At 32.5% G+C, this 22,832-nt stretch overlaps 1 protein-coding gene across 1 annotated transcript in view; it reads left to right on the top strand.

The window, feature by feature from the left end:
• Positions 1 to 22,832, top strand: part of RIMS2 (regulating synaptic membrane exocytosis 2) — a 364,820-nt gene that overhangs the window by 162,346 nt on the left and 179,642 nt on the right. Inside the window, exons 15-16 of the mRNA XM_045805820.2 lie at positions 4,959 to 5,138; positions 6,037 to 6,146. Coding sequence (XP_045661776.1) covers positions 4,959 to 5,138; positions 6,037 to 6,146 — 290 coding nt within the window. The remainder of the gene's footprint in view (positions 1 to 4,958; positions 5,139 to 6,036; positions 6,147 to 22,832) is intronic.

Below are 22,832 nucleotides of genomic sequence, written 5' to 3'. Positions count from 1 at the left end.
ACATCCACTGACAATGAAAATGATCTATTCAGTAAAGTAAGAATTTCATAGATTAGAGATGGCAATTCTATTATCTCAGGATTTTAAAAAATATATTTTAAAGATATATTAATTTGCTGCATGTTAGTTGCTGCCGAGTAAATAATCCTGCATATCTGTGCTTTCGTTTCTGTTATGTTTTGATGTAAAAAATAACAATGAAAATTATAAATATTTGATAGAATACTCAAAATATCCTCAAGACATTTACATCTTTTATGTTTCTGTGTGTGCATATTTAATAATACTATATATCTTTATTTTTCAGTATTGCATTTGTCCCTAATTTTCATCAGGAAATTGAGATATTTAGTCTTTTCTTCTTGCGGTCTCCTATAATACTATTTCTAAGAACATACTTCTCTAGATATGAGAACACTTCTCTTTTTGATGATCAAATAGGCTTATGGGTAATAGTAAAATGTTTTCCTGCATTAGAAGTGTCTTGCTTTCTCACCTCACTGTGTGTATTATTGCTGTTTTCACATCGTAGATTGTTACTGTGGCTGACACTGTTACCGTGGCTGACATATCTAGTGTCAGCCACGGTATATTTTAATAAAAAATATTATTTTTTAATAAACTCACTTTTAACTAACATACAGAATTTACATTTAAATGAGCAGAAATGTTCTGTAAAGAGATGCTATCATACCTAAGGATAAATTATCTATTTTCCACCAAAATAATAAAAATGTTCCTATTTGTACACTGTACCTATTTATTTATTTACCATGATTTCCATGGTGAGTATTTTGTGTCTTGCAATTCTCTTTACCTTGGAAGCAATACTAAATTAGTATTATAAACTAGAGTTTGTAAAAGGTTAAACTTGTACGTTGTAATTTATGATGAACATGAAAATTATAGAGTTGAGTCATAATTTTAATTATTATATTACATAAATACGTATATATATTTATTTTATTAATTACCCTAAAATGTCTAATTTTAAAATTTTACCCTGTATTTATTTCTTCAATTATGCAGTAAATTCTCAGAAAATCTCTAGACATTCAATATATTTTATCAAAAGTATAATGCTTCTGCTGTTAATCAGCTTACTGTATTACACAATATGGATACAAGGAAGACATTTCTTGCCCCAAACCAGAGATGTATTTCTTGTCCTTCAGAGATACATTGAAAAAAGTTTTTTTAATTTAAGATTTCAGCGTTAGAGAAATAATTTCCTTATCAAAAGGAAAAAAAGGAATAACTAATTCTTAAATAGATTCACTTTTTACAAATTTATTTTTTTAAGAAAACCTGTTACATTTGCTTATGGCATCTCTACAACCTGAATATGAAATGAGCTTGTCTAATTTATCACAGACTGTTGAAGTTCTGAGTCACATTCTAGGATAATTTTCACTGATATCTGCATATTACTTTGAAATTTTGCCTTGTGCTGGTGGTTGTTTTTTCTTTCTTTCTTTCTTTTTTTTTTTTTCTTTCTTTCTTTCTTTCTTTCTTTCTTTCTTTCTTTCTTTCTTTCTTTCTTTCTTTGAGTATTCTTAGTATTCTTTTATCAAACCTATAGAGATGCTGTATATTGAGCTTTTGTTGTTACGGAGTTGAATCACTGTGGTGGTTGAATGTAAGAGCTTATAGAAAAGAAGGCCCACTGCCCTATTCTCCCTTGTTACATTGCATATCTCCCTTGTGCTGTAATTGAAAATAGGAAAAGTAAATAGCAAATGTGATTAAATTAAGTAGAATGCTGTGCCAGATACCTGGAAATTTAAAAAATCTTTTAAGAGCAACTATAGTGGAGGGGAAAATAACTCAAAATGGACAACTTCACTAGAGGATTATAAAATTATTTTTCCCTTAGAAATCCTCAGCTCAAATTCTTCCTGTGCTCTTATAGTCTTTTACAGCTGAGTTATTACAATACTGGCTCTTGTTACAGTATTATTAGTCAAGATGAATTAGGTCTGTTTGTGGAAGGGCTATTAAACAGGATCTTCTGCAAATGCTCGCAGCTTGAGTAGGAGCCCCCCAAAAATGCAGAGCAGTAATCCATATTTATCCAGGTAAATGATACATGCAAAAATATGAACTATTTTACACATATGTTACAAAGTTTAAACTATTAAAAAACAGAACTATGAAAGATAGTAAATCACTGGATATTATATCACTTTTTAAAAGATAGCAAGATTATTTACCTAAGAAAGATTTAATTTTATAGGTGCATGGTTCCTAACCTTTTAAATGGCCTGCCCTTTGGCAGTCTTGTAAAACTTATAGCCATCCTTTTTGGAAGAATGTTTTAAAATGCATATAGTAAAATAAAGTAAATTAAGTGGAGTTACAAAGAGAACTACTTACAGTGAAATAGAGACCCCAACTTAAGAACCCAAGGTAGTCACTAAAATATTTTATGTCTTGTAAATGCGTATTTCCCACATCTCAGTTGCTACCATTCAAAATTAATTATTTTTAGGTTCTTATCTTAAAACTAAAATTCACTAAGAATTTAGGTGGAAGTTGTCAAGTTTTACATATCATTCCCTTAAAGAACCTGCTAAGAGACTGGGTATTATAAGTCAGATGTAGACATTGCTGCTTTGCATTTTCTCAGTAATTGTCTTAGTTCTTAGTAAGGCTTATTCTTACCCAACGGTGGGGACAGGAGCCTGTGTTGATCTTCTCTTGTGTTATCTAAGTTTAAAATATGGTAGCTTTTCATCATCCTTCACTGTGGTGACATTTTAGGAAATTGCTACCTTCTACTGTGGGTTTTTTGTGTGTGTCTGTGTTTCACGTATTAACCAATTTTCCTTTCACAATATGGAAATCATATAATTCATATTATTTATGAATATGCAGAGAAGAAATAGAAGCAAAATTTAAAACATTGACATAGTCTTCAAACAACTTTTCCGCTAAAGAGAAATTTTTCTAAGGGATATTTCCTAAAGAGTGACCTGTTTGCTTTATAAGTAATGGTAGCCTTTTAAGGACATAGCAACAAATTTGAAATAATTCTCTGGATTTCACTCACAATCATGTATTTCAATTATTTAAAATATAGTGTCAACGAAGTCAAAGTGTATATCCTAATGTCTTAGTTTTCACTTGGAAAAATTACTTGACAGAATCAGAATAAATCAAATTTTGCATAAATCCATGAAAGAGTAGCCTCCCTTTTGCTGGGGTAGTCATAGACGTTCCACAGAATTTTGTCACTGCATGTCATATAGTAAGTGTGGTATCAAGATAATGGGAAACCTGAAAATAATGTAAAGATTGGTACTCTCCAAAAAAATAGGTTTTAAGGAATCTAAGATAGATAGATATATATATATAGATATATACAGATATCCCTTTGCTTCTGCTTATATACTGTGGTGAAGCTGTATAAAAGATATGTACACTAAAAACGTTGAACAAACTATTTTGCACATTTATTTATAAAGAAAAGTGTTCTCTCTCAAATAGTTTTTCAGGAACAAAAATAGAATTATGATTTTTTTTTATACCATCAGGTTGCCTTTTTTATATCTCTCTTTGAAAGTAATTGAATATTGTATATGTCTTTACACTTTGTATATGTCAGGTTTTTTGACATATCCTGTATACTTATATAAACATACTAAATTTATCTTAGGAAATCAATCATATCGTGGCACATGGATTTTAAAATATTAAAAAAAGTGATTTGACATATGTATTACCTTGTGAATTTTAAGTGTAAGAGAATTACAAGATATATTGTAGAATAAACCCAGCGTTCACTTCCTAATCTCATGACTGCTGGTCCGAAATTATATGCCATATAATTAATTACATGTGGGAAGTTGTGTCCTTTATTGTCTTATTTTTCTTTAATTGCCCACATTTTTCATTATCAAAAATCAGATTGGGAGAACTTAGAGGCAAAGTGGAAGTTGTTTACATTAGTCTTGGAGGAGACTAATGCTTGTTTTTACAAACCATAATATGTAAGCATTTCTGTTTCTGTGGTTCCAACTAGATGGGGAGGTCACAGTTTGATTTGAAGTATAATTTGCCATATGTGTTATTTTGGAACTCTCAAGCCAAAATTAGTGTTTGTGGGGTTATCTCCCAGATGGTGGGGTTGGTGTTAGAAAACATTTATCGATCACATGTTTGGTGTTAAAAGCATGCTAGATTCCAGGGATACAAAAGTCAGTAATGATGGTTTCCTTAAATTATGTATACTTCTTTCAACAAGGACTAAGTTTTGCTATTGGTCTTGTTTGTGGTCAAAGAGATTTGAAACATTGTTTCAGAACCATTGCTACTTCAATCTCTTAATGCATTTCTGCATTGTATTGGCTGGCATTGCTAAAGCGCCCCGAGATAGGTGGCATAAATTGGCTGATCAACCAGCTGTCTGTGATTTTTCTTGTGGACCATGTGTTTAAATCTGGCTACAGCCTGCAAAGTTGCAGTGTTTTCTTACAACGTTTTGATTCTTCTGTTGGAATGTTTGGGTGCATCAATATACTATGTTTGTGCCGAAAGCCTTTTTATAGCTCAGTTGCCATACTAACGAAAGCCTTAGGGCTTTAGAATTAATGCTCATGTGGTCTTCTTCACTCTTTTGAAAATGTTAGGAAAAAGCCATTGAATTCTTTGAAATAGAATACTTCACATATTTCACCTGCTCCATTTAGGGAGTTCATTTTGGAAAACAGGCAGTTTCGTTTGTCATTAATGATAACGGAGCAACTCCTATCATCTTCAGTGGCAATTGCTGGTAAAGGCAGGTTTGGGTTTCCTTAGAAATTCTTAAGAAGTGTAGCGAGAATTGCTCAGAGTATGTTTTTACAAATTCGATAATTTTAAACAATGACCTTTTTCAAACTCAATTTGATGCATCCTAACCAAATAGCAGAAGGGCACTAAAGGTCAACTGAGCTGCTTTTTGACTAACGTTTCAGGAATTGTGAAGCAGCAGATAGACAGCCATATCACAGATCCAGATCAACAGAACAACGGCCTCTCCTAGAGCGGACCACCACCCGCTCCAGATCCACTGAGCGTCCTGATACAAACCTCATGAGGTCGATGCCTTCATTAATGACTGGAAGATCTGCCCCTCCTTCACCTGCCTTATCGAGGTGAAAGATAAATCAATCAGACTAACCTCCCCTTTGCCCCACCAGCACACCTATTTATTTTCCCAGCAGCTAAATGGTCTCTTCTATCATCCTTGGCTGATCACTAATAACAATCGATACTAACGTTTTCAGTGTAAGCACACTATTTATATTCAGCGGATATAATAGTGTGTGGCTACCATTGTAATTTGTTTTTAACTGTCCTGACCACATTTGTTTTGTGATTTCTCATTTATCAGGAGTCCTGGGTAAATCCCCCCATAATGCACCTCATAACTCTCATGTTCTTCTCCTACAGAATGAGAAATTGTTTGTGTCCATTAGACATCACTTTTGGAATAATCATCATAATGACAATAACTAAAAGTACATTTTTGTTTCTTTCTATCAATACTAGTATCATGTATTAACCAGTATCTTCTTTAGTTGAATTTTGAATTGTTCAGAGTTTTATTTGTAGTTTCATGAGATATTTTCTAATAAAGGGATATCTAATATAAGACTGAGAAAAAATCTCCTTGGATCAAGGGAGGGAGGTTAGTGTTGAGAGTTTGAAATCTGGTAGAAAGAAATGTAAAACATTACCTTTTATTTTTTGAGCTGCAGAACTCTCCTGTTGCTTTTGTATGGATAGAATACTAATTTACATGAACAATTCCATGGACGTTACTGTAGGATTTTGTGTGCATGTATCTGTGTATGTATGCATATGACACAAAAGTAGAAACATCTTTCGACAATCATTCAAATATCCATATTTTGTCCTACTTTCCTAACCTTTTAATCAGCAGCTACACCTCCTTTAAAATTGCACTTGCACAGCTATCATATGAACCAAATGTATTCAAATTATTCCATTCATCCTACTGAAAATGAGCATCAATGGTGTATCTTGTAGGTCTCATCCTCGTACTGGGTCTGTCCAGACCAGCCCATCAAGTACTCCAGTGGCAGGACGAAGGGGCCGACAACTTCCACAACTTCCGCCAAAGGGAACATTGGAGAGAAGTAAGTTCTATTTCTAATTATGTCATGTAGGAAATACACATGGAAGCTAAGGTGAATCAAGATTTTTTTTTTTACTACCTTTGTTTAGTATTCTTCTTTTGTTAACTGAACGCCTTAGCTGCATTTGCTAGTAGTTATATTTATCAATATATTTATAAATGCTTTATATTTTATATTTAAAATTTGTAATATTTGGAGGAAAAATAACCTACTGTTATTGCTCTTGCACAAAAATTTGAATAAATGCATTTTAAAAAGTAAACTTAATGCTCTTAAATAAGCAGTTGGATGATATTTCTTTGCTGCAACTAAGTGTATGTGATTGTTGATAGTTACATAAAGTTTATTAGTAACTAGCCAAATCAATTTTCACACACTGCGAAGGACTGGTTAGCTGATGCACAACAATGGTGATCCTTCTCAAAACTGGAGTACCAGAAAAAAGGTAATCATGAATATACAAAGAAAGATGCATGTTGTACTGATATTTTAATTCTTTCAAAATTTTGCATAAGAAGCACTATTTGTTTATACACAGATGAGCATACTCCCCAAACATCTATAAATTCTTAGATAAAGGACCTCTAAAAGCATGGATGATAGAATATAATAATTTTTTACCTCATTTTTTAAATGGTCCCTTTATTTAGTAACTGGATGTGCTTTGCCAAAAAATACATATATATATATGTATATATTTAAATCACCATTTAACTTTTCTTTAGTAGATGATACATACATTTTGTGCCTTTGGAAATTTCTGTTGTTTTTAACCCCTGTGCTTTGGTTCCCCTTTTTGTTTTGTTTTTATTTTGTTTTTCCTAGACAATGGAGTCAAGGAGATAGAACCTTATGAAGGTCTGTACATAAAGGAGGGTTTGTTTTGTGCTGACAGCCTTTTTGGGGGGCTATGTAAGCAAAAATAAACCCAACTGCAATTGATGTCCCTCCATTGTATAGACTTTTATATACAGTAGAATGATTTTCTTTTATACTTTTTGGTATCCTACTTTTGTTGTACGTGGAAATTATACCAAGGAGTTAAATTTCTTTGATTCGTTCAAGTAAGAATGCAAAGACTTGAACTTCCTTTAAATGACAGGGTAAAATGTTCTGTTCTGAAAAATTTTAATTTGCCTTTCAAGCAGAATTCTAAATGTTGTATGAGACTTGAATCAAAGATATCAATTGCAGTCTGTGTTTATGTCACCGAAGATGTACACCTAGTTTAGTGATACTCATCATCTTATGTCTCATTTCGTATTTATGATGATCTTTCAATGATTAAATTTGACTTTCTAGAAAAGAAAGTTGCTGAAATAGATAGTGATCGTGGTTTGTATTTCCTACATCACTTTTCACGTTGTACCAAGACCGCTTACAGTATACCGAAGTTAAATATGTGCAGTTTTATGATCAACACTACATTATGACTCAAGAGAAAGTACTAAGTCATGATATATGGAGTGTCATACGTTTACTAAATAATAAAAATTCCTCTGCCAAGAAAGAATTCTGAAAGTAACTTTGTAAATGTAAGGAATTGTTAACTGTGTTATTTACTTATGAATTTCCAGCACATAGAATAATGCTTGGCACATTACAGGCCCTCAATAAATATTTGTTGAATGAATGCATGAAACATTGCTTACAAATTGAAAAGCTACTTCAAATAGTGTATAATGTATCGCTAAAATAATCTTGTCATTCTATAGATGTTTATATTAAAATGTGTTTTATATTAAAATTTCTATAACCTATTTGTAACAAAATTTTAAGTGCACAGCATTTGGGCAGCAATACTTTTATTGCCTTATAGAACTTGGAACAAATTGTTTTCTTGTTAGTTACTGAACGGTTTGTGGACTTCTATATTGAGGTGCTTTCTATACTATGTATCATGATTTTAAACAACGCCATGCTATAATGACTAATGTTCTCTTACGTTGCCTGATAAGGGGATTACAGCTGCATTTCTGTATTTCTCATTTTTCATGTTAGAATGGGTGTATATAATTTTAAAAGTGCTTTCCAGAAAGTAAGTTCTGGGGTATGTATGAAATTTTTTGTCTTCCCAGGATTTTTAAAGACAGTTTTGATTTCATTTGTTGGCATATGAAGTCAGAAACATCGTTTAAGTCCCAACTTTTTAAAAATTCAGTTTTAATATCTTTATAGCAATAGTCTGTTGAGATATGAGTAGTTCTGTTCTTGGTAATAGCAAACCTACCAGAAAGTCAAAATAGAGCTAATACCGAAAGTCAGGGTTGAGGAAGTTTTTAATGGGCTTGTCAGCTAGCATTCTAGACGCCATCTAGTTTTTACCCTATAGAATCTATTAAAACCATGATTTTCCTTGAATGTCCCCTTTCATTGTGATTTTTTTCCTTTTTTTATATGTGAAAGAAAGGAGAGCCAAAACTTCCCTTATCGTTTCTTGTATAAGATAAAAGGATTTTCTGTTTGTTTTGTTTTGCTTGAACGTATGAATGATTTCAGCAGTGTTTGTGTCAATGCTGATATGAAGACTTGGTGGATACATAATTTGTCATTTTCTTTAGCTTAAATGGAGATACAAAATATCTCTTTTAGAAGTTTTCAAATTCCTACTGAAGTTAAAGGTACATAACCCAAAATAGGCTATTAGTTGGTGGTCTAAATCAGATTATGTTTGGATTATCTCTTAAAAAGTGGTCAGAAGTTGTAATTTAATGGCATTATTTCAAAATCAAAGTAATGACGTGCTTATTTTTCTCATTCTGTTCAACAGCTAGAAAATGAACAACTCCTACCTTAATTCCTTTTGACTTTGGTTATATTTTAGTCTGTTAATTAAGTTAATTTAAAACCTTGTGTATGTTGGTTTTCATGATGGTACGGTATTGGTTATCTTCTCTTGGTTTGAGAACCAGAAAAAGTAGGCACAGTATAAGAAAAGTACCGGGTGCTAAACAACTGTTAAGGCATTAATATTTTTTAAAAGTTTCTCCTAACTTTGATGTACTGGCATTTTGTGAAAATAAAAGAGAGTTTGTAATATCGGTTTTTTTTTTATTCTGTAGAAGAAAAGATGTATAATACTATTTTTCTAAGAACATATCAAGTTTATAGACAAAGTATTTTGCCTACTTTACACAGTTATTGCATACCACAAATATTTTAGGGGCTACAATTTCTCTTTTACAAATCAAAGCCATCAAAAAAGGAGACAATGTGATAATTTATTAATAGAATACTTATTTGCTTCCGTAACATGTCAGAAACTCATTAAGGATAATCTGTTAGTCTCCTTATAATCATTCATTATGTCGTGAGTAATTTAAAATTTTTTGTCACTGAGAGTAACAAGTATACATATCTGGTCTTATTTTTTTCTTTACTTGTGCAAATACAGAAGTTAATGAAGAAACTGGGCATGTGGAAGAGCAGTGGGGAGAAAAGCAGGGTGAAGAGGTCAAGGCAGGTCTGTCTGACTGTGTGTCTAAAATAAATAACTGATTGATTTAGAAGTATGACTTTTCAATTTCACATAAGACGTTGGGCTTCAAATTTATAAATGCACAGTAAAGAACAGTTTGTTTTTCAGTACTGATTGTTAAATAAATTGCCTAATTTTATTAATGGAGAAATATTACATAAGCTATCTCATCTAGATAACTTATCAGAATATTTATTTTATCCATCTAAACATGTTCCTTAATATTTAAATCTAACTAAAATTATAGACAATGCCTCTGATCAAATTCATACCTATCCTTCACCCCAATTCTGTATTCAATTCATTTATTTATTAAAAACTGAGTTCCTACTGTGGGTTACACTGAGTAGTTTGTTGCCTCTTCTCTAAAGAATTTTGGTTTTGTAGAGGAAAATTACAAGTAAATATAGAGCAGAATATAAATTCCATTAAAACTTTTAGAGACTATCACAATTTTCTTCATAAGTGTTTTTCCTGAAGTAAGAACAATTAACCATATATTCCTGTTCTTCATCCCAGCTAAATATTGCTCTAATGTTTATTGACAATCATAATTTCTTGCCAAAGAGTCCTTCTTCTGAGTGGTGTGGAGGGCTTTCATTTTGGTGTTTTTTAAAGTCCCTATTCTGTTTACATGCTATAATTTTTGCCACTTTCTTTGTCAGAATGTTCCTGGAAGGATTTTAAAATGTAAAATATTACATAATCAGTAAATGTATTAATAGTCTTCTTTTATCAAATTTTGACTATTTTTATTTGAAATACAGAATTGAATCCTAATCTTTTCTAAGATGTCAGTTTAAAAAAAATTTACATTTCTAAGAATAATGAAGAATAACTGTAGTCCTAATTTTATCATGCTTAAATCACCACTTTCCATTCATGAACAGTAGAATGTACTTTATGTGCCTTATATTCTCTCCTCTTCCACTGTGTGAAAGCAATGTCTGTGTGTATATGTGCAGAACATATATTTTCATGGATGTATTGTCTCAGTATTTGTAGTATAAGACACAAGACCTCTTAAGCTGCAGTTGCTGATTATAACTATTTTTAATGTCATAAAGATGAGACTAATCATCAGAGTGCATCTGACCATGAAAATAAAGGCAAGTTTAGCTGCATATTTCTAGAAATGCATAACTATCTCTGTTCTGAACATCTACTATTCTAACTACTAGAATGTCACGCATCTTCCATTTTCCTGCAATGCTATAGGAATCACGTGTTTAGAGAATACCATACAAAATGAATTTTTATTTAATTTAGCTGTGCAGTTAATGTTTTCCCATTTGCCCATTCCTATGTCTCATATTAGTCCATATGAGCACTGAAATGCTTTCACACTGTTCATGAATTGGCTGCCACAGGAAAGTCATTTTTTTAGGAAATTATTAGTTTGGGGCCTTCAGTGGTAGGTAATATTTTTATTTACTTTTCACGTCATTAAGGTAGAGCCTATTTATTGAACCAGTTTGTCACTTATGCTTTATTCTCAAAATTAACTTAATTAGTGAACACATCAATTATTAAATTAGCATAAAACCATAGCTAATCTTTCTAACTTACTATAAAATAACTCTTGGAATTTTATTTTTGTTTTTGTTACTTTTCTCATAGGATGGGAAGGATATACTTTACTCTTGTGTTCATTAATGTGAGATGTCATGTTTAATGCATGAATTTGTTTCCCTAGTGTGTGATTTCATCTTTTGTGGTGTGCTTGGTTTTTATTTGGGTTGTTAGTGACCTTATTTATTAACCACTATTGTCTGTTTTCAATGTTAAAAAGACAATGAGGGAGAAACACCAAGCCCACCTAATAACGGGAAAAAAGGCAAGTCTATTATGAAGTTAATAGTGACTTTCTATATATTAGACACTCAGTATTGACACTTGTGATATGTGTGAATATGCTTTCTTAAATTAAATAAACATAAATATCCTAGTACAATCCTATTCTATTGAAATGTATGTCATTAAGTCAGAAGTTTGGCTTTGTTGGTCATGTTAAGATTCCGAGGGAAAAAGTGATGGCCACGTTATCAAGCGAAAAATACAACGTAGATATTTCTCAATCCAGAAATTGTTTTAAAACTGAGTGATTTAAAAAATATTTTAAGCAGAATTTTAAATTAGAAAATGATATGAACTTAGTAATTGGTTCAGCAATGTTAAATGAACACTTATAATATTTGTAGATTTTTCACAGTTTTACACACATGAATTAATATATTGCCTGAGTGAGTAAAAAAGATGATCAATTTCAATACTTAGGTTTAGTTTTCTTATGATTATTGGTGACTTAATTCTATAACCCAGCACAATTAAGTTCTGTCAAAAACAGCAGGACTATATAAGTTTTATAGTAATTGATAATCAAATATAGTTACAGGTATTGACTCAGAATGTCAGCATTTTAAGATGGCTATATAAAAAAACCAATGTTCTAAAATTTCTCTATATCATAACAATTTGCCCTTGTTATGGGGCCGAATTAAAAAATGAATAGTATTTGCTTCAGTAGCTGTAGTTAAAATGTCTTTTAGTCTTGATTATATTCTTTTTCCCCTATCTTCATCTGTTATAAATACTGTGTACAATGTTCTGTGTGATATTTAATTAACACTAAAATAATTTTATAATTTTTCTTACTGTGGAGTGTTAATTACTCATTAACACCCCTTCCAGCATAAAATTCTTAAAATATGCTAGGATATGACAGGTAAAATAAAGTGAAAATAATGTAACCAAATAAATAAAATGAAATCAAGTATTATAAAATATTAACACTCTTCATAAAACAATAAAAATTTAGATAAGCTTTCAGTGTGTATTTACGTATTTGTCATTTTTATCTATATTTTAACCTCCATGATTTTTGCTTACGACCTACAAAAGGGTATGTTTATATGTACTGATTTTTATGTCAGTGATCCAAGATAGATATATCTTCTTAAATGTTCAGTCAACTGTTAGGGTGCAACAAGTTTAAAGAACATTTAATGCCATTTTTTAATTTAAGTACGTTTCAATGTATCAAAAGAATAAGGACTTCCCAAGAGGTCACCAAGGTAAATACTTTAACTGAGGAAGTACTTTGAGCAGGTTTTTTGGGCTTCCTGAGCTCTAGTTGACCCTGAATGCTGTTAAGTCTTTGAGCTCTAAACTGTTCTGCATTCTTGTTATTTCTTTGATCTTGCATGTAAAGGTTCTACTGACAATGATTGTTGAGTCGCTCTCACTCATTATTAGTATATTTGTTTCATTTATATAAAAATTCTCTTTACTACAAAACATAACTATTGTTATAGATCAATCCTACATAGGATATAGTTGGACCTAGGAAGAAGTTAACGAGTAAAAAATTTGAAAGATGAGAACTCTGGATATTTTACGTATGCCAAGTCACATTCTTATTTAGCGTAATCTTTTGATGGTCTACTATACTTAAGGTCTAGGCATCTAATTTTTCCTTTCGCTGTTTTCTTTTGGGAGAGACTCATTTACTGTTTGTGTTGAGTTTCACAGTAAAGTTCATGAGTAAGATTAAGGTGGGAGGTTGTTTTTAAATTGGCTAAAGCATATTTGTGGATTGGAGAAAATTCCATAGGTTAAAGGGATGTTACAGTATTCCTTCTTCTACTTATCTATTCAGAGTTAAAAAATAAATAAATAACTATGAATTCCGGCTGTGACCATGTATTAGAAATGGCCAAGCATTGAATTAAATGATGGATTTATCACCATCCTCTCTTCCGATTTAAAATTCAAAGGGAGGAAATGATAAAGAAAAGATAGGTTTATTCTACATCTTTCTGTGAAGTGCCCACGTATCATTTTGGAATAGACAGTGTATGCTGCCCTTCAGTTAGTGAGATATGTGATCAGTCAGCCAGCACATCTCTATTAACCCTGTATTAAGGTCAGATTCTTTGGGAGGTGGAATCAGTTTCAGAGTTCTCAAATGATGACCTACCTAAGCCAATCCCTTTAGATACATTGGCTTTTCGTACCGTTAATGAGCTAAAATGAGACTATCCTTATTCCATAGCATAGCACCATAAATTAAGACTCGAAGAACAGCATAATTGGTGAGTTTCTAGCTACTTATAATTTTTTTTTTTACTCATTCATTCTACAAATCATTTTGGGGTACCTACTATGTTCCAGTCTCTTCTGGGTGCATGCCTTCATAATCCTTACATTTATTGGGGGAAGTAAATAATAAATAAAAGAATATATTATATCATTTCATATACTGGTAAGTACAAAGAAGAAAATTCAGGATAATGGGATAGACAGTGTTCAAGAAAGTAGGGTAAATAATTCTTGATAATGCATTCTGAGAAGTATCCCCATTGAGGTAATATTTGAGCAGATACCTCAATAAAGTGACAGAATTACCACTTGAAGGCCTGGAAAGAAGAGTGTTCCTGGCAGAGGGAACAGCAAGAAGGAAGGCTCTATAATGGGAGCCAGCTTGACTTGTTAGAGATGCTGGGAAGAGGTCACTTGAGTGTGACTGACTGAGCAGGGTGAATAGTGGTAGGTGTGGTCAGAAGGCGCTGGGGCAGGTGATTCACATTATCTATCAATGTTAGGATTTTGTTTCACTGAGTGAAATGGGAAGATTTGATTCAAGTGACATAATACCATTTCTTTTTGAAATAAAATCAGTTTAACTGCCATGCTAAGACTAACCTGAAGGAATTGAGATTAGGAACAGGGAGGCTTTTGCGAAAGAGGTGACAGTGGCTTAGACCATAGTGACAGGAGTAGTTGGATTCTGGGTAGATATTAGAGAGAGAGCCAACAGAATTACCTGATAGGATGAAAGAGAGAGATTCAATGATAACATCCAAGCTTTGGGCCTACGTAACTGGAAAAATACAGAGTTTCTATTAACTGATAGAGGAAAAAACTCAAGAATTGTTTGGTGGGAACATCAGGTGCTCAGTTTTGGATATAAGTTAGAGATTCCTAGATATCTAAGATAAGATGTCAAACAGGTGACTTAAATTTCGGTCTGGATTTCAGGTTGGAGATTCAGACTGTTTGGGAGTTACCCTCAGAAAGAGAGAGATTTAAAACCACGAGACTGGTTGAGATCACAGAGAGAACAAGTGTAGAAGAGGTCAAGGGACTCTGCACCGAACGACTCTTATATTTAGAAGTTGACAAGATAAAGCAGCAGGAGGGAAACCATGGAGCACAATGTCTTTGAGTACAGGTGAAGAAAGTACTTGAAGTGGGAGAGAACTGTTGCGTTTGAAACCATCACTAGGTTTAGCAGGATGAAGTAATCACATTAACCTTCATTAAGAACAGTTTTGGTGGAGTTGTAAGCAGTAGAAGACTGAGTTGAATGGATTTAAAAGAAGAGGAGAGAAAGGGGACAGTGAATATAGATGCTTTGAAAGAGTTTGGCTGTAAAGGAAAAAAAAGAAACAAAAATCTAGAACTGAGGAGAGAGATCATGGGAATACAGTGCACGCAGGATACGTGGGAAACTTTGTGTGCACCTGTGTTTTGTTTTCTGAATCCAGATTGTTGGTTTGGTTTGTAGAGCCATCTGGCCCCAGCCATCTGCCTACAGTTTGCCAAGATATCTGTCAGTATTCTGTGGCTTCACTCCTAGATTTAGAATCAAGACTTTTAGATTTAGAAGGAAGCTTATAAATCTTTTAATTAAACTGCTTCTCTTCATTGACAAAGGAGCAGAAATCTACAAGATAATCAGCTTTCTTCAATCCACATAGTAGCAGATTTCTGGTCTTGACTTCCAATGTGTGCATTTCTATACCGTACCTCTTCAGCTAAATGGCAATCTTCTTGCGTGGGTTTCAGCCATTTATTTTATTTTAAATATTAGCTAATGGCTTAGTTCAGTTCAACCAATATCTGCAGTTTTCAGTGTATTTGTACTAGGTGGTTATTGAGGATACACTGACAAATCAGATGTGTTCCCTGCTCTGGGGAGGTCCCAAGATAAAACAGTGAGAATAAAATGAGAATAACAAAACAGAGCTGGTAAAATTATTTTATAGCATGTCACTTACATAAAGTGTCTTGAGATTTGTGATACATACAAAGAAGAGGTAAGTTTTGAGGGGCTCTGGGTAGGTTTTCAGCTTAAGATATTTCTTCCACTGCTTGTCATAGTTCATATTCTGTCATTATCTCATGGCTTAATTATTTTAATAATATAAAGCTTTTTAGGCTTTCCGGAACACTGAAACGTAAATAATCCTGAGCAGACTCACCTGGGCTCTCATTTCATACAGATCTTCATAGGAAGCAAGTTAGAGCCTGTGAGTGGAGAAGGTCAGGTGTAGGGGAGGGATGCTGAAAAATGCAGCAGAACACTAGGTACCTTGGAAGAGTGTTAATAATGAATTCTGCCTCGAACTAGCCCTACTCTAGTCTATTAGCCTGCTCTCAGTAGTGTTACTTGCTATGTAGATATGCTCTAAATTTACTTTCTTAACTAATTTGGTATATTTAAATTGCTCAGAACAATACTTGTCACATAATAAGTACCATATAAGTGTTAGCTGTTATTACTATATTTCTTAGTAATATCTTGCTCCGATTTTGTATTTTCAGCACACACTCTGAAAACTTTCAACTTAAAGTAAAAGCACACCTGATTATGAAAGTAAACCTGAACCATTTATTCAATACATATTATTTAGTAGTTTTTAGGAAATTATCAATCTTGATGCTGTTCTTGATCACATGGCTTGCATAAGAAACAATAGCAGGGGGAATAAATCAGATCAGATTGCAGGATTAGTTATTGCATCATATGCTAATACATTTGGACATGTTTTAATCCATGTGTAAAAATCAATATGCAAATATTTAGAATACTTTTCTCTAAGAGAACTTTTAAATTATTAGTACTTTTCAAGTTTTATAGTGTTTATAGGACTCCATTGGAAGTCCGTAGTTGGCTCTTAAGCTCATTTCTACTCCTAGGCATGTGACCTCTGGTAAGGCTTTTAATTTCTCTGCACCTCAGTTTCCTCTTCTGTATAATAAAGTATCTTATAAGAATATTTTTTTATAGAAACTAAGTGTTTTTGGAGATGTAGCTAATGAAATCTAAAGTCTCAAATAGTTTCGTTTTCAATTTATAATCTATGCTGCTACTGTTATTTGTTCATTTTGTTTGGTTTTGGAAACTTAACAGATACAACCTCCAACTGGCTATTAGTGAGTCATTCACTGTCAGGATGATAGACTTAATAAAACCTACCATACTACCTATCAAAAAAGTCATGCCCCAAAACATACAGAAGGAAAAATATTTTATCCCTTTGAGCCTCAGTGTATAGTTGCCTACATTATTTCAAATGTAGATAACCTTGTAGATAAGAAAGAAAGGAAGGAAAGAAGGAAGAAGAGGAAAAAAAAAACAACAACAGGTTACAAAGGAACCAAAAATAATAAAGTAATTTTGACAGTCTGTAATGAATACTTACTTCTATAAGCATTCTAGAAGTCGGATAGCATTTAGGGTGTGGACAGGCTTTGTTTTGCTGCCTCTCTGTATTCTTGTGAATGCTTCTAGAGCGACATGTACCCATGTCTTAATTTCCAAATACGACTTATATCAAGATAACAATGGATTTTGTATTTCCTAAGTACAGCATTCCTTGCCAACTTAGATGAATGACGATTTGACCAAAAATTACATGGGAGAAATTCAGGGATATCGTAAAAAAGCAAGGAATTTATCATATGATTTTTAGCAGGAAGAGCATCCAATCACATCTGTATTATGGAATAGTAACTCAGGGACAATGAGCAAGATGGCTTGAAAGAGAAGAGACAGAGGACATAAAACCATTTGGGGTATTTCAGTAGTTCACTACCATGGTCTGAACTAGAGCGAGGAGAATAAATGCATTTTAAAAATTTCCCTCCTCATTCGAATCCACAAGCCTAAGTGAAAGAGTTGTAGAAGTTAAGTACTTATTAAAAAATATTTTAAAATTTCTTTTCCTGATCTTTCCTTTCCTTCTCGGAAGCCATTTCTCCTTATTTTACTCTTCTCTCCCTTTTGCTCATTTTATTTCTTCTATACTTCCAAAGCCTCAATTGGCTAATCAGATTTAGTGAGAAATTCCCTTCTACCTCATACCTTTCTGCATACTTCAACCATTATTCAAGCCATACCACCGCTGACTTCCTAATATAATCCTAAAGCCGTCTTCTGTTTGTTGTTGAAAACATAATGTGATCTGAGGAAGGTGATAGGAGATAGAGAAAGAGCACAGGTTTTGGACCTTGTCTCAGGGCCTCTTTACTGTGTACCAACTGTGCGACTCTAGGCCCCTAACCTAAGTCAGTTCATCTGAGGAAAGGAAATCTTACCACATTTCTTTATGCCCGGTATGCTACTTTGAGAATCAAATGAGGTAATGAATGCGAGATTGTCTGTACACTAGATAACTATTCAGTTATCCTTAATAACCAGCTCTTTGTTTTCTTACCTGTAGAAACCAAGCACCTGATAGAAGGTCCCTTTTGTGTTTTATAGGATTAAATATGATGCTGTATGTGGAGGCAATTGAAGCATATAGTATTATACAAATATAGTCTTATTAACGTAAGAATTTATGCTCTTTAAATTGTAGCGTTTATAGGATTGGCTTCCTGGTGTGATGGAAAGTAGCTGAAATACAGTTATTTTGAAGACGTGGGTTTCTTAAATGTCACTTGAAAGCTCACTTCATAGTTAAATCTTCATGTGTAAAATCGTTCTTCATATTATCTAATATTTATTAAATCAAGCTTTAAGCTTTCCCATCTACAGATTAAATTCATAACTGAATATTTACTCAATTCAATTTTAAAATACTGAATTAGAGTGTTAGTAAAAAAAAAAAAAAGGAGAAAGAAAGAAAATTATCCCTCTAGAACAAACTTTTTGTGTGTACTTGAATGGATTCCTAGTCTGTGCTATTTGACATGTTCTTTCAAAGTAATACTTACCTATTAAATTACATTATACATCTTTGATTTTTACTTTTTACCCCTGGGTGGTAGGTGGACAATATCATGGGCTAGCGCTTTGTACTTAAATTTCAATTTTAAGTTCATTATTATTTAACATTAAGGAGACTATTTTTTTTTTTAATTATCACAATAGTCCTTTAACAGAAAAGACTGTCTTTAAGGTACTATGGCCTGTAATTCTAAGAGGGCTAGATATGGGTAGCTCTCAGCTTTGGTTTTTGGGTGATAAATGAATTAATGAGTCAGTAGTCGGTTCTGTTCTTTTTACAACTTTAATTCTGTTTTAAAATAGACATTTGCATTTCAATGTAGGGTTTAATAATAGTTACATTTAGAACTTTTGGAAAATCTTCTATACTCTCAGTGTCCTAATTTCATCATCTCTGGTATAGGTATTCTTCCATAAAATCTGACTTATCCGTCTAGAATAATAAGAAGCAAGAGCAACTCTGTAATATTAGAAATGGAAATAACCTTTTAAATTTTCAAGACCAACTTTCTCACTTCAAATATAACATATAATTGGCCAGAGAGGCTATGAAACTTGTCTAAGATTGTACACATAGTTAATGGCAGAAATGTTCTAGAAGCTACCATTCCTGGCTCAGTCTGGTAACGTATCTATGACTTTTTTTTATCAACCATCGTTAGCCTTGATCTAGGTCTTCTTTCATTGTTATATTGGCTGTCATTTATAAATTGATGGTTATGGGACTTCTTTTGTTACCAGCATATAATAAATTTTCAACAAATACTTGCGAATTTCACTCTGTCAACACAAGACAAATGACTATAAACAACTTCTCTTCAACTAAAATATTCGTCAACTCAAAGACAGTGTTTAAAAATTAAACGTGTATGTGTTAAGGTGCTTTCTGCCAGTTTATAGGCAGGCTGTACCATTTTCAACACAAGCCATTTCTATTTCTACATACTCAATCTTACTTCAGAAGTAGCATGTCTTCTATTTTGTAACATCACAAACTATCAAGTGGTGAAGCAACTCTTTAAAATGACAAATGTATAGGATTTTAGCAAATTTTAGGAACAACTCTGTAATGCTTGTTAAATCTTTCATATTGTATTGGTGGATAACAAAAGTGCAGGTCTTTCAAAATCAAGAAATACTTTATTTTAATGAGCTTCTTATTTTCCCCCAAACAGGGAAAGTAGTCTGTTGGTTTTTGATAATCCAGATTAATTTGGATTAAGGGGCAGACGATTCCTTCATTCCTATAACTAAAGAAGGCTTAACTAGAGTTTTGGAGTTTATTAGAAAGTTTGTATATTCTTTAAAGGTTTTAAGATTTTTCTTTAACTAGCAGTTGATTGAAATATAGTATTTTTATCTAGATTGTTTACCATTTCAGAGTCCTGTATTCCATCTTTAGCAGATTATTTACCAATTAGAAAATCGGGGTGTCAACTACACACCTAAGTGTAACTTTAATGCTCCCAAATCTAGTAGGAGTTTGTTTCTTCACAATAGTTGATTTATGTTGGGCCAGAATAAAGCTTCATATTATTAAGAAGCTTAATAATTTATTAAGCATTTATTTTTGGTTTGGGAACTGGAAAACCCTTACAATTAATGCAGTTGATTCTAGCAGTGTAAATAATCAAAAACAGTAATTTATTAAGCATTTATTTTTGGTTTGGGAACTGGAAAACCCTTACAATTAATGCAGTTGATTCTAGCAGTGTAAATAATCAAAAACAGTAGTGCATCCCGAATCACCTTTATTTATTGCAAGATAGCTTATTTTCCATTTTGACAGTGATTTCATCTTCCTAGTTATGTTTTGCTTAGGTTAATATTATAAAATGCTGGCATTCCATTATTTATGGCCAAAGGTAGATAAGCTACCAATTTTGTATGACATGGTGAAACTTCATGGGGATTAAAATGTACATTGATAGTAACCAGCTACTCATAATATAGCTTTAGAAACATGTGAATAAAAAACAGTCAAGGGTATACTTAAGTATTTATGAATGCTGCTGTGAAATTAAATGGTGATCAGTGAATCTTTTGATAAACATCTTAAAAGGCCCTACGTGATCTGTACTCCCCCACTTTCCATTTCATTACCTCTTTACCCTCATCTTCTACTACCTTCCCCTTCATTCACTCTGTTCCAGTCACAGTGATCTTCATGCTTTTTAAGAACATATTAGATATGCTCTTACCTCAGGACATTTGCATGTGCTGTTCTTTACACAAACTTGCCTTCTTAGTGAGGCTATCTATGACTAACCTATGCAAACATCCGTCACCCTCTGGACTTTTTATTTTTTTCTTACCTACTTCATGTTTGTCTTCTTAGCACTTACCAATATCTAAGTCACAAAACATTTTACTTTTTATCTTGTTTATTCTGTTTCTCCCACTAGAATATAAACTTTATGAGGGAAGGGACTTTTGTCTGTTTTGTTTGTGGTTAAATTCCCAGTGCCTAGACATGCCTGAATTATAGGAGGTGCTGAATATATATTTGTTGAATTTAAACATATTATACAATACTACAGATAATTTTGGATGATCTTAGATAAGCCAGATAACTCATATTCAGTAACACCAAACTGTTAATAGTTTTCATTGAAATAATAAATAAATTTTTCTTCATTTAATGAAAGTACTAAATGTGGTAACAAAGAACATAAATTTTTACCACAGCACATAAATTTTTCTGTCATTTAATGAAAGTACTAAATGTGGTAACAAAGAACTAGTCATTTTACCTTATCATATATTAAAATGTATTTGTAGATTTTCTCTTGGTATGTATGGAAGTCTCTGCTTTTTAATTCCAAATAAACATTTTATTGCATCATAATAACACAATATTTAACAAAATGTTCATTTCTAAAATAAATTAATATTATTTAATACCAACTAAAAAAAACTTTATCTGCCAAACTATTTTAATTATGTTTTCTTCATATCTTGGCCCCTCTCATTTTATTGAAAATAAATTTTGGAGTTTACTGTAATAAATTTTAGTGCTCTAGATTTTGAAACCTATAAAAAAGTTCAAATGTCACATTCCTGTGTTTAAAATATTGACTACATATTACTAAAAGTTTATGGGAAAACATAGGGGGAAAAAAATCTAAAAAATAATTAGGTTCCTGAAGCATTTTTAGGTTCTCGTTACACACATCATCTATACTTCTGACAAGCTCTGATTATTGTTTTTTTGGTTTATACTAGAAGTTACATGGGAAGACCAGCAGAAAAAGGTGAATGGTACAATAAGTGATGACAAACCATTGCCGAAAAAGAAACACCAATCTGAGCCAGGTTTGTCAGGGTTTGGAAAACCACTGAAAGCATGAGACTATAAGCTTTGCATTTCATGCTTTTTAAATATGTGTGTGCTTGTTGTACCTCATTTTTCTCATTTTGGTGTGACCCTTATAGTGTGTAGAGCCTATTTAAATTAGAGTGGTGAACCCTTCGTTTCAAGATCTGTGTAGAAAACGAATTCTACGTATTTTGGAAAACAAATTTTTGTTATCAAGATTACTTATATAGGAGAAATATGGACTAATTTAAGCACAAATGGTCATTTATATATTTGGTTGTTTTGACCCAAATTACTGTACCTTCATGGAAAGGTATCACAATACATAATGGAATGTAATATATATGTAATTAAATATAAATATGTATAATTAAACTACCTTAATGGGGAGGTATTACTTGCTTCCTTAAAAAGTACTATACAAAGCTCAGTAATACTGCCAAGGCACTATACCAGATATTGGTAATGACTGTTTCAACTTCTGCAGCTACAAGTATTGCTAACAACAGCAAGAAGGAATGAGCATATTGTGTGAAGTCAGTAGTCTCTTTAGTCCATTATTTCTACAAATGAATTGAAATGAAGCGATTTTATTTTCCTCTTTCTTTTCTTATTTGGAGAGGTATTATAAACTAAGTAGAAGACAAAAACTTGAACCAGGAGTAAAAGGAAGAGAAGCAAAGGGCAGAGGTAATCAATAAACTGAATAATCAATCCTAGTTTTAATCAGTCATTGGATGAGAGTACGTTGAAAATTTCTTTCAAAATTTTAGAATGGCGTTTCTGATAGTGATATTATCATTAAAGTGTGTCTATAGTAACAGTGTTAATGTATTTTCATATGGTGACTCAGTTCATCTTACACCTCTA

This window comes from Ursus americanus, chromosome 9 (genome assembly GCF_024610735.1).
Source record: "Ursus americanus isolate L20-20 chromosome 9, mUrsAme1.1.p, whole genome shotgun sequence".
In the NCBI taxonomy this organism is placed as follows: Eukaryota; Metazoa; Chordata; class Mammalia; order Carnivora; family Ursidae; genus Ursus; species Ursus americanus.
This window is presented reverse-complemented; position numbering and strand designations above follow the sequence as displayed.